Here is an 18,377-nt window from a genome sequence, read left to right on the forward strand (position 1 = left end):
TAGGAGGCAAATCACAAGCTCCTCTCCAAATGCACTCGAAAGTAAATGAGCTTGGCAGCTTTCTCGCCTTTTCACAGCGGTTGTTTACTCTGCATACTGATGAGACACGACACACCTGCAAGTGGACACATGGACTGAACAGATCACTACACACCCTAAAACTAGTAAACGGGCAGATACCTGAGCGCTCCTTCAAATGAAAGCCAACTGTATAAATGCCAACAACTACAAGTGCCTCAAAGCTACAAAAAACACACATTAAATTATGACTTTTTTGAAAACAGCTATAGTGGCACCTGAGAGGGGAAAAAAGTCTGCTGCAGCAAAATCTATGTATATTGGATAGGAACAAAAGGAAAAAAGCCACTCAGCTGCACCCAACATATCTTTGTATTACCACTGTTTCACGCTTACTGTCTGTAAGTACTATTCCTCTTGTGCATGCTTATACACAGGCACCCTCTAGGAAGTGCATTTTAAGAGTACTAGAAAGATCTTGAAACTTCCATCTTGCGAGAGGCACTCTGAGCTTCAGAGCAGCTTCCCAATATACCATACCTTAACTGTAGTAGAGTGAGTAAGAAAGAGTTTTACAGCTTAATCACACGTGCTTTATACACAAGAGAACAGGCTTTCTCTTCTATGGTTCCTGTGGAAGCCTTTTACACCCAATTTGTGTTAAAGAAAGCAAATGCTACCAAACTCCATGGCATTACTGAAGAAGCCTGAATGAATTAAGAGCACTGAGGAGGCTCTCAGCAATGTTAATGTGCTTACAGAGAAAGCACTCACTCCCACTACCTGGTAAGTCTAGTCACCTCTACTGGAAGGACTGCACAGCTGTAGTGCTCCTGCCTCCTCAGCGTTTCAGTGTTCACATCTACTCAGTGTCTCAGTATGGCTCTGTCAGAAACGTGTAACTGAGCCCATGTTATCCTGTTTATGGCTTCATGCATTAAACACAAAACCATCCTCTTGTCAATTTTCCATGACCAAGAAATATTTCCATAAAGCCCGTGAAAACAACAAGAACAGTATATTCTGTTTGCTCTGGGTATTCTCCTAACACTTTTTTCTGGATGAAATACAAGCTCTGTAGTTGTTTTTTTCATGGGTCACTGTTAATTGCACAACATGACTGCATTAATCACTTTCCAATAGCACAGCACATTTTAGTTAGCAGAGCAACTGAGGAGTGTTTAATGTCAAGATCCATAGCGGTGCAAAGGGATTTTCCGTCACTCTCCCTTCTTAATTTATGCAATAAAATACTCCTGGGATTAACAAGACAGCTATAAACTGTGCCTTTGATCTTGCTCCCTTTCATAGTCTGAGTGAATTGAGATTAGCAGATGTAGCACATGCAGAAGTAGGATTTTTATTACATTTTTTTTAATTGGAAGTCTTCAGTATTATGGAGAATGGCACAAGAAAATAAAAAATATGTCCTTTCAGTGCTTCAAAGAATACTAACTCTCAAGGCAGACTTTTCCCCCACATTCCAGATAAATTACCTGTTAAAGGAAGCTTATGCACCAACAACACATAGGTGAATATTTTTAAATATTTCAGAAAGTTTTCCAAGTACTAGAATCTTCCAGTACTCTACAGACAGTAAAGATGAAGAAATCCTTCTTTGTAGCTGACTGCAGCTTTCCTCAGATTTTTTCCACTGGATGCTACTGTGTGATAGAAGCTTTGACAGGCAGGTTCTCTTTCCTAGTATTCCAGTCTACCTGAAGTAGCACAGATCTTCAGGCTATGTTTTGACCGCTGGAAAGTCAACAGCTCTAAATCTAGTTTCTTAGGATAACCTCATGGTACTGGCCAGCAATTTATTTTCTACTGTAAGCTTCTCCTTCCTGCCTTCTTTCACTGGAAGCTATAAAGACAGACTAAGTTTTCCAGGATTATCCGAATAAGAGTCCTATAACATAAGCAGAAGTGAACTGCTGTATAAGAATGTCCTGAGAAACTGATCTCTAGCTCAGATCACTCCTTTGAGAACCACGATTTGCTGTTTATTTAAGGGTTCCAGTGTCTGCTGTAGTGGCATAAAGTGCTACTGCCTTCAAGGATCTACCCCGACCCTCTCCCTGAACTCGAGGCCAGGGCAAGAGTTACAGAAGGAGCTGATGACTTCTTACTTAACAGCTTCCAGTGCAGCATAGTAATGCCAAGTGCATCCAGCTCAAGTTAAACATGTTGAACCTGTGGCTGTTGAGGAGATAAGGGCTGCTATCTGTTTTTTCAAGCCCTCCTAGGAAGACATATCAGACAGGACTACATGGGGATGTAGCTCCCCTTCTAAATCATCAAGAACCCAAATAAAGGCAGAGACAAGTGATAACAAAACAAAACTGTGTTCTTGTAGGAGCTCCAGAAATAACATTTTTCAAGATGCTCTTTCTCATGTCTCCTCCCTTTCACACCTTATATTTATTTCTTTCCCAGCTGACTTTCTCTTACAATGAACTTCTAGGATACTGACAGCTGTTCCCTAGTGAAACTCCACTCAAAATTCTTCTGAAGACTACGCTCAAGGCCCAAGTTTTCCTATTTTTCATAAGCGAAATGGAATTCTTCCATGGTTAATGGCTCTCAACGCCAATGCCCATCTATGCCAGGAGTCTGGTGGATATTCTAAAACACCCACATGGCAAGGTCTAGTTATATATATGACTACTTTGTACCTTTGACGGATTTACATAAGGTAGATAAAAAATTCATAGAAATTAGGTAGAGAAAGGTTTAAGGCAGGAGACTGTAGATTAATTTGCAAAAGACTGCCTGCCTAGTAAATACTGCTCTGCATTTTCTCCTGTAGACGTCCTCCCTCCAGTTCAGGAAGGAGGGAAATGGAGTGACTGGAGTGGGACTTTACCTTTGGAACATTCTTTCACCCAAGAGCTAATGGGATCAGATCTGCATGCCCAACTAGGTAGTGAGCAGAGAAAATCACTGTTAGAACAAACTAATCTAACAGAAGTAGAGTGTTCAAATGCACCACATCCATACCTTTGCAAGTAGCCTCTGATCCAGACCACTGGCCATTTGGCTGACAAAGCCGGATGCTGCTTCCCACGAGATCAAATCCTGCTTTGCATCGGATCCCGCAGGCAGCATTAAAGTAATTGTTGCAGACGTTCTGGACAAAGTAACCATTTTCAGGGGGCTTCAGTTCAGGGCAGTGAACAACTAAACAATTAAAACCACAACAGAGTTATGATGCTAGCTAGAGTGCAATAGGCTACTGAAGGAAAACAATTATTTCCATTTCCAACTTGACTTGCATCTTGGTACTTTTGCTGTTTTGGAATGACACAGAAAATCTTGCATGCTATTTGACATGTCCTTCACAGTGCAAACACAGCTAACAAAATTGTCCCAGCACTGCACTGTGCATTCCAGGGGTATTCTTGTTCCTGGAATGAAACTCTTACCTTCACAGGTTTGCCCTACAGCACGATATCCCTCCTGGCATGTACAGTCCTCAATGGATGTACTTCCTGGTGGAGAAGTATGATTCTCATCAGGACATGAGATGCAAGTGCTGACTCCACCTGGTGAACCTTCAGGCTTGTATGTTCCTGGTGGACACGCTGTTGAGCAAAAGAAAACATGACAGAAAGGAGGTCAGGTTATCCACCTTTCACAGCTAGGATAGTTTTTCAGGTGTGTTGCTTTATTCTTTTTACTTTTTTTTTTTCTACCTCTTACATCCAGTGTCACTTAAGGCAGGAGCATTCTCCATTTAAAGTGCTGTAGAGTTCTTACAGGCATGAACTAAAGCACACTAAACTCAGTGGAGGTCTCTCCAGTGACTGCCTGGGGACTGATATTAAATCCATGATTAATCTTCTTGAAAAGAAGTCCAGTCCCAGAAGACACACCAGATTTTCATTGATCAAACCTGTGCTGACCTCAAGAAGACACTATTGATTTAGAAGTGTAAAAAATTAGTTCAGACAAAATCCTTGCCATTCAAAACTACACCACAAGCTAGCAAAAAATCTTGCTCTTGATTTACATATTATGATTATATATGATCTACCCACTATACTTGCTAAAATGTACAAACCACAAAAGATGAATTAATTGATAAAAGCAACTGCTCCCTGATGCTTTTGCACTGATTTATATATCATTCAATATTTTCTAACTCTGTGCATCCACATGCACAAGCCTTAAAGAGATTATGAGGTATTCAAGGCCAGGGAAAATCCATTGGGAAAAGGCACTTCCCACCTGAGAACTTCAGATTAGCTAGGTAAGTCTGAGTCTTATCTCGACCTGCCTTGAATTCTATGCACCAGGAAACCACCATAATTATTTATTTCACAAGGAGAAACACTAGACTGAGTAATCAACAGGTGCTGATAAGTGAAGTATTGATTAATCAGGTTACCATTTGAAACTGAACTCAAAGACACTTGTGCTGAAAAAACATACCCCCTGATGTAAAGTTTAGGAAACATGTTGAGAAGATCACATAATATTAAATAACTTAATAATAAACACACAATCATAGGTTGAAAAAGACCTCTAAGATCATCGAGTCCAACCATCCATCCAACACCACCATGTCTACTAAACCACATCATGAAGTGCTACATCTACACATTTTTTGAACACCTCCAGGGATGGTGACTCCACCACCTCCCTGGGCAGCCCGTTCCAATGCCTGACCACTCTTTCAGTAAAGAAATTTTTCCTAATATCCAATCTAAACCTACCCTGACGCAACTTGAGGCCATTGCCTCTCGTCCTATCGCTAGTTACCTGGGAGAAGAGACCAGCACCTGCCTCACTACCGCCTCCTTTCAGGTAGTTGTAGAGAGTGCTAAGGTCTCCCCTCAGCCTCCTCTTCTCCAGACTGAACAGCCCCAGTTCCTTCAGTCGCTCCTCGTAAGATTTGTTCTCTAGACCCCTCACCAGCCTCGCTGCCCTTCTCTGGACACGCTCCAGCACCTCCATGTCCTTCCTGTACTACCGAGGGGCCCAAAACTGAACACAGTTCTCGAGCTGTGGCCTCACCAGTGCCCAATACAGAAGCACCATCACCTCCCTGCTCCTGCTGGCCACACTATTCCTGATACAAGCCAGGATGCCCTTGGCCTTCTTGGCCACCTGGGCACACTGCTGGCTCATGTTCAGCCGGCTGTCCACCAGCACCCCAAGGTCCTTTTCCGCTGGGCAGCTCTCCAGCCACTCCTCCCCAAGCCTGTAGCGTTGCATGGGGTTGTTGTGACCCAAGTGCAGGACCCGGCATTTGGCGTTGTTAAACCTCCTGCAGTTGGCCTCGGCCCATCGATCCAGTCTGTCCAGATCCCTCTGCAGAACCTTCCTACCCTCAAGCAGATCGACACTCCTGCCCAGATTGGTGTAATATTACTGCAAGATGACAGTAATTCAAGCTGCAGACTTACCGAGTGTGCACTCTATCCCCTCATCTAGATCACTGATAAAGATGTTAAACAAGACCGGATTCAAAACTGAGCCCTGGGGAACACCACTTGTGACCGGCCACCAGCTGGATTTAACTCCATTCACGACCACTCTCTGCGCTCAGCCATTCAGCCAGTTCTTTATCCAGCAAAGAGTAACATAATAATAAATATAAAAATAATAATAAACATAATATTAAGTTTCACTGAAACTCAGCGTAAAAAGCTCCCATTTTATTAATTTCACTGTTTACAAATCTTCCTAATGGCCACACCTTCTGTTGCAGACTCCAAGTCAGCCTCTCATTTCCTCCACTCGGTACAGTCACATTGTCCCATCTGATGTCGCTCTGCATGGTATGAAGAACTGTCCAACGACCAACACCCTGAAGTGCCTTCCTCCTTACACAGTCAGGTGTGCTCTGCTTCTGGAGCAAATCTCTCCTATTGAGGTATGTTTCCTAGAGTTCAGAGATTCTGGCACTACCAGTCTTTTTTGGTAGATATTGGGCCAGCTAGGTTTGTTCTATGAGTTAGCTGCTAAGACACTCTGACTCTTGTCTTATTAACAAAAACGACTTACTGATTTCAAGGCAACTGTAAAAAAAAACCACCTGAAAAACAAAAGCAAAAGAAGCCCCACCCTCCTTTGTCCTCACCTGTCACGGGAGAAGTGACTTTCATACGCCAAATTCTATGGATTATACCTTAAAAAATCAGCTTGTATGAACTGTTAGCACTTCTTTCCAGAAGGAGCATGGTCTTTTGAACAGCTTCCAGAGATAATATTTTTGTTTCCTTTTGAGAAAAATCTGCAGTTTTATTTTGAAGAAAGCAACCGAGTGGCTAGCAGTTAAGAGGTGATTTTGGGTACTGTAAAATGGCTTCACAAATCTGTATTTTAAATACACTTGTAAGAAGAGAATGAAAACGTCTAAGCAGTAAAGGACGCAAGCACAAACCAAAGCATTTCAGGAAGAAAAACCAGTAGAAAAATCCAATCAGAATAAGAGGTGGTAATTTTTCATTTCTGTTTTGGGACTGTCAGAAAAGCACTTGCAAAAAAATCCCTTTCATATAGTTCACATGCTTTTCCCATCCAAGACATTCTTTGACTGTTACTGCTTCTTTCCTCTCTTCTGTGCAGAAATCCCCTCCTTGGATGTTAGGCCTCTCTGAAGCATTCTCTCACGCTTCAGATGATCACTTCCACACTGGCAAAGTATCAGAGGTGTTACTCTGAAATCTCTGAAATACTTCCTCTGGCACTTTGTGTAAGTCTCCGTGCATCCTTGCTAAAGTAATCAGCATCCAGCACAAAGTGATGAAGTGCATCCAAAAGCACACAGGACAGAGTGCAAGCTGAGCATCACAGGGGACCTGCTGTGTGACAAAGCTGTCCTCTCTGAGCTAGTGGAAGTAAATTAGTCTCTTCTGTTCTATGTGTGGCATATAAAATTATATCTAAAAGAAGTGTCTAATTAAAAAACGCAACAAAACAAAAAAACCCCAACCTAACTTTTCTCCTTGCAATCTCACCTCAGATGAAGAAGCAGCAGCTCTCTTCTGTTTCTGTTTTGGGAACTATGGGATAGAAACAATTATCCATTCTATGACGTGGAAATTTATAACAACAACCCAGTAATTTGCTTATGGCTTTGACTCAGTCTGGCTTTGACAAAAATGGTTCATTCTGAAACAACACTTAGAATTTGTTCATTCCAGCGAAGCAGCAGGAGGTAAATAATACTGTTAAAATGGTTATTAGTGTCTACTGGGAAAGATAGGTTTCCCCAAATGTCCTGGTTCTTTTGTACGCATCAAGTACTTCCCACCGCCTTTCTAAAAAGTCAAACTACATCCTATCTTGGCTTTTTATGTAAAATTTTTTCCAAGACTGAGTTTCTGAACTGCTCATTGATCCCATAACTCCCCTAGATATATTCAGCTACGAAGCTCCACGCTGGCTACATTCAAAATTTCCACAAGATTACACTTGATTACAGAGCTATTTCAAAGTGTGTGAGATCGCACAGTCTACCTGGTGTTGCCAAGATATGGTTTAAGAATGGAACATAAGCATGCTGACCTCTGTGCCTTTCCATCAGTCATAGAGGTTAGCCTGCCCACAGCTTAGGGTAAAATCATCCAAAATCAGTCATGGAACAGAGCTCCAGCCATCTGCTGTAGCCTGGACTTGTCCATACCCAACCCAGCTAGACTGCAGACCAGTTCCCTCCTGCTCCAGACAGCACTACAGCAACTCTGCACACAGCAATGCATTCAGAGGCAAGGGAAAACTTGAGGGGCAAGCACATCTGGAGAGCACATGTGGTCCATCCATGGCTAATCATATAGGTGTCTCTGGGGGCTCTTGCAAGAATCAAACAGTGTCAAATTTTCACTGCATTCTAGTCACCAGGATGCACTCACTGACATGCCCTCTACACCAGCAAAAACTGACTGCAGGGAGAGATCATCTCCTCCTGTGCTAAGTCTGTAAAAACAATTTAAATTTTTTTTCAAAGCTTGCTTCCCCTTGCCAACAATGTGATGGTATAAAAAGGCTCAAACCAATGTGTGAATGAACCCTAGTGTAAATAAGGATCAACGTGGCACTGTCAAGAATGACCAAAAAGGCAAGAATTTTACAATGGGGAAATAATTTTAACAGTAGCAGTCTTTATACAAAGAGGACACTTCTGTGCACATTTGCATTTATGATCTTCTCAACAAAAGATTTAACTACTGCCTATATGCAAACCATGTTGTCCTGTGCCCAGAAGCAAGGAAACACTTTTTGTTTCATGCAATTCTCCTTCTGAGACCAAAATAGCGAATACTGAGTTACACCAGAGGACTACCTCTTTGCTACAGGAATGAAAGGATATCTGGAAGCAGGGATTAGTGTGTTAACTCCAACAAGTGCACGTCCCAGAATCCCTAAGTACACAAAGATGGCTCACGTTGAAGTTGTCATCAACAACTCACTTTCATAACATGGTAGATATTCATCAATGGTTCACATTCATATTTTATTGTCTGTGATAATGACAGTGTAATAACCTTCTGATCACAAATGGGCATGAAATAATACATGCTTACTTCAGCATGCCTCCTCCATTTTCCTCCTCAGTTATGCCGTCCTAGGGTATACAACTAACTGAAAAAATGTAAGAAATCCAGCATGTGTCTTTGAACACTACAGGGCTTGATGACTTCTTAGGCCACCAGTAGAACACATTTTCTTGCTCCTTTATCCATCAAAAAACCCGACATTTTGCATAGAGAATAAATCACTGGAAAGGAAATATGACACAAGTTTGCTAGAAACAAAGACCCACAGGGTAGGCATAAAAACATTTCAGTCAATGCATATGTATTGACAGCATAACTATAAGTCAAGACACTGCCTGAAGCTGAACGGACATGGAAAGCGAGGAAAATCCACCAAAAAAATCAAAGGACAGACATTCAAATTCAGTAGGAATTCTTCTGCTCTGCTGCCTACAATAATGACAAATTTGACATTTTAATCTTCAAGTAAGAAGCATTTACCATTGAAAAAGTGACAACATAAAACAAGATATGTTTCAGAGATTCACCAAACACTTGACACATATTATTCCATCTGGCTTTTTTTAAACTGCAAATACTAGAGGTAAAGCTGAGCCAACCTGTATTGAACCCACACGATGGCATGAAGACTCCAGTCTGGATTTAAACTGGTTATAATTATATGATGTTATACGTCAAATTATATGAGATTGTATGTCAAAGGGTTCTACTCTGTGACACAGGGTCACGATTATTCCTCTGAATGTACGAGTACAAATTTTAAGTATAAACAATTCTGCCTTAAAAATGTAGATCTTTTAAAATCCTGCGGAGCAGGCAAGCTCAGTTTCCTCTCCAACTACACTAGTCTGTCTAAGTCACAGAAATGGAATTATTCTTCACTTATCCCAGTATAAACGAGAGGAGAGTCAAACTCCATGTATTTCAAGGATTAATTTGAGGGATTTTGTGTTTTGTTAAATGCATAATTTCTCCCAGTAACTACATTTACTAAGTAATCCCTGCCATGAGCTCTATTTTCCACATTTGATGCTAATGAAGGATACGATTAAGGGTTTATCTTTTGCAGGATATGGCAGGAATCAGCTAGGCAATGTCCTGCTCTCTCCTGCATCAAGCTGAGCTCTATTCATACACTGTTACTGTGATGATTGTAGTCTCTAATTCTCACTCTTTCCCCATATATGTAAAGCCTAAATGAAATGACACACTGATGCAAGTCACAAATACATAAACAGTCTTTATAACTCAATCCCCAAACTTCTTAAACGAGGAAAGAAAGCCGAGTCTTTCATTTAATCAAACTGGTTTCACACTACTGTAACTACTTTTGTGACACTAAATACATGGATGTGCATTCAACATAACAAAGTGGTGAATCTGTCCCAGAATCAGAGAATACCATCAATACCTATTCTTGTCTTGGTTTGTTGGTGTCTACTAAAAATGATGAAATCTATAGGTCACAGAGTCTCTGAACAATGATGTTTGTATTCAATTCTTTCCCCGTCTCCTCAGTTTTTGTTACTGATCATACATGGGCAGGAGATTTTTGGTTACATGGATTTTTGACCTGGCATATGCAGTCTTGTACTTCTATTCATTCATTGGACGTTATGTGGAAGATCCAGTGTGTGCCTTGAACTACTTCAAATTATAGTGCACAACATCAGGACAACCAAAACCTCGAATTAACTCACATTTATGCTCTTCGAGGGTAACTACAGCCTGAAGGTGCGGGCTCTCTCCCACTGCTTTACTTCATCTAAGATTCTTGTGCATCGGCAACAGCAAAAAAAAAAAGAAAGAAAATTAGAAAATACATCACCCTGACCTTTGTGTGTGTGAAACAAGTGCTGCAGTAGCTGTATCTGCTATCAGTCATGTTTTAAATTTGGCACCATGAACGGGCCTGACTACAAAGCTTAATCATTTTACTAAACAGAAGTAAAAACTTTCATGAGGAAGGGGGTACAAAGAAGTCACAGTGTATTATTGTGTGCTGCATCTTTCTACCCTGATATCCGCACCGCTCACCATGACAAAGTACTACAGGACCAAATCTGCCTAAGGGCCAGATGCACACTCTATGAGAAGCAGCAGTAGGAACAAGGAGCTGTTACATATTCCCTGTGACAATGGCCGACCAAATAAAATATGCTTTACAAGGAGAATGCATGGTGTCACAGAGGAAATGGAGATTCCCATTCCACACCCAGCAGATAGAGACTTCCTGGTGCTTTCCCCCTTACTGCTGCAGCAGAAGAAGAGTTTGGGATGTCCTGCAGTACTAGCGTGCAGTGCTGCCCATTTAATTTGTGAGCGGCCTCTGCAAGGGAAGAATGTGAATGTCATGGGAAGCAAACTGATGGAACCCACACTGATGGAAGCCACAGTGGCATGAAACTCCCCAGTTCCCTGCCATCTCCATACATTTTGCAGTAGTATTTCTTGGCTGTTGCTGCCAGTATGGTATTCTGCAAACCTGGGGCACCAAAGTACCACAGGATTTTGTAATTTTTAAGTCTATTCTACTAAACCAAACAATGAATCACAGTTGTTGGTTTCTCCCCTGGCATTTACAAGCCAAAAAATGCTCGGATTGGGCCAGCAGAAAAAGTGACTACACCAGCCTCTGAAGTGTACATTACTGGACCTGCACATGAAGATCTTTAAGCCTGCTTCTCAAAGACTTTCCATACCCTGGGTCTCTACTGTACAGACAGCATCCAGAAGTTGCAGCTTTTGTTGTCACATTTAAGTAATCTGAGAAGGTTTTTTTTTTTAAATCTCCAACACAGTAGGTTTGTCAGAACAGGCACTTTGTGCCCATGAAATGCCTTTGGAAAGCTAAGCAGAAAAAAATCGAAACCTTTGGCAGATACTGTAATCCACCTTTCTGCAGTTTGCCACATATATGGTGCCATAAAAAATATATGAGCCATGAGCATGCTAGGATTTCAAGAAAAATGCAAGGAAGTGGCTTTAGTTAAACATTTGACATGTATGACTTGTGTACAGACTGCAGAAGAAAACCTTGAGCTTGCCTTTAAGTGTAGGGATCAGGGAAAGATTTTTTCTAAGTCCCAGCATGTTCTCCAACTCTTTAATGCCTCCTGTTACCCCCAGCACGTGCTCTGCATTAATTTCAGACAGCATTGAACCTGCTCATCCATCTGTTCTTTGTCAGTACTCCTTAAGCATGCTTCTCACAGCAACATGACTGGAAAATTTAACAAGCTAGGTGTCTCCTCTGTTGCTATTTGATGTATTTTGCTTCATCTCTTTATTAGATTTACAAATTTCCTCTCACTGAGGAGAGCAGGCTGAAACAAGTCCAAAGGTTAGCTACCTCTATACACGATACTGTAACAATCACTACCAAGTAGGCTGCAGCATTTGGCATGACACTTTGAGATGATCTAGCTCTAGATCTTAAAGCACTTCAGACAGTCCTAACAAACTTTCACCAGAAATAACTTGTTCATGATAAAAATGAGAATCTTGGATCCTCTCCCATAGGGCAGAAGAATCATAGAATCACAGAATGTTTTGGGTTGGCAGAGATCTTTAGTGGCCATCTAGAACAACCCCCCTGCAGTGAGCAGGGACATCTTCAACTAGACCACATTGCTCAGAGCCCTGTCCAACCTGACCTTGAATGTTTCCAGGGAGGGGACATCAGCTACCTCTGTGGGCAATCTGTTCCAGTGTCTCACCACCCTCATTGCAAAAAATTCCTTCCTTTCATCTAGTCTAAATCTACCCTCCCTTAGTTTAAAACCATTACTCCTTGTCCTGTCACAACAGGCCCTGTTAAAAAGATTGTCCCCATCTTTCCTATAGGCCTCCTTTTAAGTACTGTCAGGCTGCTAGAAGGTGTCCCTGGAGCCTTCTCTTCTCCAGACCGAACAGCCCCAATTCTCTTAGCCTGTCCTCACAGGAGAGGTGTTCCAGGCCTCTGATCATTGTTGTGGCCTCCTCTGGACCCGATCCAACAGGTCCATGTCATTATTGTGCTGAGGACTCCAGAGCTGGACGCAGGACTCCAAGTGGGGTCCCACCAGAGTGGAGGGGCAGAATCCCCTCCCTCGACCTTCTGGCCACATAGAACTGGAAAGCTGCATGGAAGGAGATGTAGTCCCCTGGGTGAACACCCCATCTCAGTACCTCAAGCACACACAGTGTGGGGAACAACCTGCCTGTTGAAGAATGTAAGCCCGAGCTGTAAAACCCAGAATGCCTACAGGGACCTTCCTTCACAGGGAGGTCTGGCTGTAAGTCACAACTGTGCTGAGAGCATCCTTGGGTAGGCTTGGGGCAAATACATTAAGATAGGATTACTGCAAGACAATGATTCTGACTGCAAAATATCCTCCTTGGTAATCGCAGCAGTACTGAGAATATACAGAAAATCCATTTACGCCCAGTTTTAAAACTTTTTAAAACAGCAGACCAACTATTATATGTTAAAAACATTGTGAGTAACGTAAACAGATTCATACTTAAACCATACATGTGCATTGCAAAGACACAAATCTTTTAAAAGTGTTTTAAATGTTCTACAATCATAAAAATTACCATATACACTTTTACACAGGGTAACTTTTCTTTTTGTCTCAAAGCATATGGCTTACTCAGGAATAAAAAAAAGAAAATCCTGATTCCATGTACTGTAATATAACTTAAAAAGAAGCCTACCCATTCTTCATTCAAGCTACAAGTTCACAAGACATATCGTAACAACTTGTGCAATTTGTATACACAGAAATGGCATTCATTGAATGAAGCTCTTTTTGTTTAAATTTCAGTGGCGTTTTGACAGTGTTTATAGGTTTGCTGTTTGCACAGACATCAAATCTAGCCTTGGTGATACATTTGGAGGGCAAGCCCAAAGCAAACATAAATATGCCTATTAGCCATGGATACCAGCTGATGCCAGCACTTTGGATTAGAACTTGAATAGTGATTTATGTCCTAATGCCCCTGCATATTTCTAAAATGCATTGTGCCAAAAGTGTGCAACAAATTCTGAAAATACAGAAAGGTCTTTCTGCGAAATTAACTTAGTTGATTGTGTAAAGTTTGCCATGCGAATAGAGATTATTTATTAATTTATTTACGTACAAGTGAAGGTTTTGTGTCCAAAACTTCCCACACTATCAGACCCTTACTTAAAAGGAGAACTAAAATAAATTCTGAAAACACTTTAGTCAGAGCAGAACTACTATATAGTAGGCTTCTCTGGACATGGTCTTCACCATAATCACAGACACACATTCCTCAGTAACCTCGATCACTGCTGGTGTGACAGCACATGCTACCCTAAATACTGCTGTAAGTGCCCTGGACTTCTGGATAGCTTCCTGGTGTTTAAATAAATAAACACTGAAAATTATCATCACCACCCTGTCCTAGCTGCAGTTATCTGCTATTTTCTTCACTTGCTGTGAAGCTATATTTTTGCTTTTACAAAACTGTAAAAGAATAGACACACTTTAGTAAAGCAAATTCTGTCAGAAAGAACCCCAACATTTTGTTTAGTTTGTCCTACACACAGATGAACAAATACCTGTTTCAGAGATCTAGTATCTGTCTGAAGGCACCAGAAGCCTAGTTTTCTCTAGACCTGGTCCAACCATCGTACCATGTATCAAATAACTTTATCCTTCATTTCAGCTGACAAAAAGGGTTCTGGGTCAAGAAGAAAAAGAGAAGTCCAAGAAAAGGACACATTCGCAGAGGGGGATTCAAATCAGATGCAGGGAGCAAAGTCACTCATACTTTTCCCTACTTTTTCATTACTCCTCATTGTATCAACAACTACACATAATCCATCATCTCCCTAGCAGGATGGACTAGTAAGCAGCTACCAGATGCCCTAAGGGCCAAAATTTTCCCTAGACCAAATCCCAAGTGATGGCAGTTAGATACTGCAGAAGAATGAAAACCCTCCATCTGGGCTGCACTGTATGCTGCTCAGTTAACTTCTGTGTGAGCTAGAGGCACACACTGGAAAACAAGAAACAATCCTCCTTTATCCACAACTGGAAAGAGAGACTACTCGGAAAGAGACAAGTCTGAGCTGTGGCTGGGGGAAAAAAGAAAAGGCTCTTTAAGAACTCCTGATGTGCTACACCCAGAGGACACTGGACAGAAGTGAGAATCTCCTCCCTCGCCTGTGGCTCTTGGGACATACAGAAATCACCACAACTCAGCCAGCTGTTACTCAGCACAGCCTATGCTTTCTTCCAGATGCAGGGAGCAAGAGTCTTGTGTTACACAGCTAATTCAACAGATCACCTTCTCCTGGGATTCCTCTAAGGTAATTTTAACCAAAATAAAGGATTGGGGTTTAGAAGTTAACAAAGAATGCACCCCAAGCTTCACAGCACTGATAGGTTTCTGCAGTGAAGAACATGCGTCATGCTTCAAGATGCATTTCCATTGTGTTCACCTACTCGGCAACCTGAATATAGTTTTGTGTTCAATGATTCTTGGGACTTAAGAGTGTAATTTAAAATTAATCTCTGGTCAAACTGACTGAACAAACTGGCTTTCCTGAGAGCAGCAAGTCGCACGAGGAACCCAGGAGGAGTCAGGGACTCCACATACTCAGATTTTCTCCTTCTTATTCAGGCAAAAATTGTGAATTTGCTCTCTGGCAAAATATTAACAGGAGCATGTATAGTCCTGAATTATTTTACTAGTCTAATGTGAAACGCCCCCTTTCTGCTGTTGCCTCCAACACCCACTCCCAGCAGCTGTTGGTGCATATGATCATGAAGGAAAAAAAGGAAAAAAAAAGATACCTATTTCTGCCTCCTTTCTCTGCAGATCAGAGTAGTTCCAGCTGCTGAATCACAGATGGGGAATGCAGCAAGTAAAAGCTATTTTATAAACAGGAAAGTGAAGCCATTTCTGCCAGACCCTCAATAAACTGTCACTACTACATTAGGTGCCAAACTTGGCCTCTTTTACATATCCCTTTTTTTATCATTAAATATACTTTTCAACAATAGTGATTCTACTCCTATTAAGTAACATTTCTGAGCACTGAAGATACAGCACATGACTGTGCAGATGGAGAACATATGTCACTATTTCCATGTTTATTTACTTAGCAGCCCAGAGTGAGAGTTAGACAGTTTTTGGTTAACTTAAGAGAGCTGAAGCACATGCAATGGCTCAGGCCAGTAATCAGAAAATAAAAAGTGGTGGTTTTGCCAATTGTTTTTTTTTTACATATTGTGAAACTATCACAGCTACCCCTGTGTAGAGTTCAGTGAAATGTTGTAATCTTGATGTTACAGATTCTACTTTATTCCTGGAATCACTACTGATACCCATGATTTACTGTGAAAAATGTGAAAAATCCTATTCTCCGTTCCTCATGCAAAACTCTTATGGATACTGACAGCATCTCCTGACTTCTTTTAAAATTATTTAAATATGTAGATCAAAATACAGTCCTATTTATGGAAAGCAAGAGTACTGAGAGAACAACTAGATCACTATGCTCACTATTAACTGCTACTTGCTCCAGAAACATTTGGAGAAGTGACTGCTTCTTGCTTCATTTCCCCTATTTTCGCTTGTCCTTCTCCCCTCTCATTTCTTAGCAAGACATAAAGGAAGTCCTCAAGGATGGATCTGACTCTTGCTAAAGCAGTGCCAGCTGCAAGCAAAAGGGTCACTTCAGAATCGAACTGAAGGAATGTGTTTTAAGTACTAAGTCCTGTGCCTGCCAACAAAGTGAACTTTACTACCGCAAAAACTATGGTAGAAAAGATTAAAGATAAAAAACATTATGTTTCAGTACCACAACCAAACACACAGACTTAGTTCTCAGTCTGACAAAGATTCTTTCTGGAAAGAACCTCCATTAAAACATTTCTGAACACCTTTGCATCCCCCATTAGACAGCATTAATCTGGTCTCCATCCCATAGCCCCTCTGCAAAGACCTAACCTTCTGCAGTGCAGGAGTTCTCCCAAGCAGGAATCCTTGGCTAGCGTGTCATGGGTTCACAAGACCCCTTGTTGCTATCAGTATAGACCAAACACGTGCTAAAGTAGCAACCTGTTACATACAAATGTTTTACTGAAGTGCAGTTGTTTAAACTAGAATGAAATAGCCTTTTGCTGCTGCCAGACAGGGAGCAGTGGAAAAGCAGAGAGAGACTTTCTAGAACTGCCAGGTTCTCACCCTCTCTGTACATCAAAGTGAAACTGTGCTGAATGTCCCACTTCTCCGTCTTCTTCTCAGCTTCAAGGGTATTTTTTCCACCTTGAAGTAGCAGAATCACTTGTTCTCTTTCTAAAGGGCAGTGATATCCTTTGTATGTTTTGTGAGGAAAAAGGTCTGCCACACTTCCGGTCCCACCTTCTCTAAATGTATGCCCGTTTTCTAAGCTCTTTGCCGTAAACAAGGGCATCTACACCTGCAGAGATGGAGAATAAGCAGGAGGGAACATTCTTAACTACAATCTGAAGCAAAAAAAAAACAACCAATAAACATAACCAGCAATAATTATTAAATCACGGCTTAATGGACCTAAGACATGATAAAACCACTGATTTTTAGCTAGAAAATCTGTTTCTAAGCAGTGCTTGATTCCAATTAGTTAGGTTCACAAGATAATTAATGCTGTTTAAAAATATCCTAGTCTTTCCTGATTTGAAGCCAAGTTCTTGGCTAATTTCTTGCACTTCTGTAGATTGTGAACCAGTGAGGGATGCAAGCAACAGATGATAAACTACCCCTCTGGTACAAGAATGTATGAGGCACTGCACTTTCCATTTCAACACAGAAGGCCTCCCAAAAATGACCTTAAAAGTAGTGAGAATAAATCAATCTCCAGCATCACAGGGAGTGAAATTTGAGACGTTACAGACAACTTTGTGAAGCATCACATGCACAGATCTTGAACTTGTTACTTTCAATACTTGTCTGTGCTTCAGCCTTGAGCCAAAAAACAGACAAGTAACAGCTGTAATCCATCACCTGCATCCTGAAGGACAGGTAGATAAAAAGAAGTGGGGGAACATGAAGACAGTAAGGGGCTTCCCACATGGGAAGGGTGCAAGTTGCCTTCTTGCCTGTGGCATAGCAGAAAGTGCCCAGGCTGAAGAACTGCTGGTAATGATGAAGAGCTATCAGGAGAGTAAAGACAGCAGAATCCTGGAGGCTGCCTGAGACCTCATGTGTCAACTGGAACTGAAGGCCATGCAAACTGTGCTCTTGGGGCCACAGTATGGTTATTAGTACTGCTTCTAGGCCAAGCCCCTCTGGCACCTAAGCTAGGAGAGCCATTATCAAGGATGAGTATCAAAAAGGAGCATTACTGCTAAGTAGTGGAAAAGGTAGGAATGAAGGTAATCCTCAGCTACTGTTACATTAAAGAGATATTGGCAGAGAGGGCCTCAGTGTTTGAGCCTGGTATGCTGCTTCTCTGTCCATTTTTTTGTGTTCACATTACTTCTGTTCTCATGGGTTTGGACTGTGGGCACAAGGTGGGCTACTGGTCCACCTAAAAAAGCCATACATGAATGCAGCTTGGCTACTCCCATTGCTGAAATCAAGTCACTAATGAAGACCAAGTGTCCTTGCCTTTGTGCACTCCTGTGCCGTGTACTAACCACCACCCTTTGCTGCCACTGGGACAGTTTTGTGAAGTGCTTTTGGCCAACCAGGAAGAATATGGGTGCTCATAGAAGTGCCATGTTTTAAAACCGGTGTTGTATTTTGTAAGGCATTGTATTTTGAATTTCCATTCAGAAATGAAAAAGAGCAGAATTTATATATGTGTTTTACTCTTCTGCAATTCACAATGACATAAAAATTGAAGTG

The 18,377-nt window shown here is 41.5% G+C and overlaps 1 protein-coding gene across 1 annotated transcript in view; it reads right to left on the bottom strand.

Moving 5' to 3' along the window:
* SVEP1 (sushi, von Willebrand factor type A, EGF and pentraxin domain containing 1) overlaps positions 1-18,377 on the bottom strand; it is a 133,753-nt gene that overhangs the window by 80,970 nt on the left and 34,406 nt on the right. Inside the window, exons 4-5 of the mRNA XM_075410818.1 lie at positions 3,444-3,602; positions 3,019-3,198 (exon numbers count right to left, since the gene is read on the bottom strand). Coding sequence (XP_075266933.1) covers positions 3,019-3,198; positions 3,444-3,602 — 339 coding nt within the window. The remainder of the gene's footprint in view (positions 1-3,018; positions 3,199-3,443; positions 3,603-18,377) is intronic.

This window comes from Opisthocomus hoazin, chromosome Z, assembly GCF_030867145.1.
Source record: "Opisthocomus hoazin isolate bOpiHoa1 chromosome Z, bOpiHoa1.hap1, whole genome shotgun sequence".
Classification (NCBI taxonomy): domain Eukaryota; kingdom Metazoa; phylum Chordata; class Aves; order Opisthocomiformes; family Opisthocomidae; genus Opisthocomus; species Opisthocomus hoazin.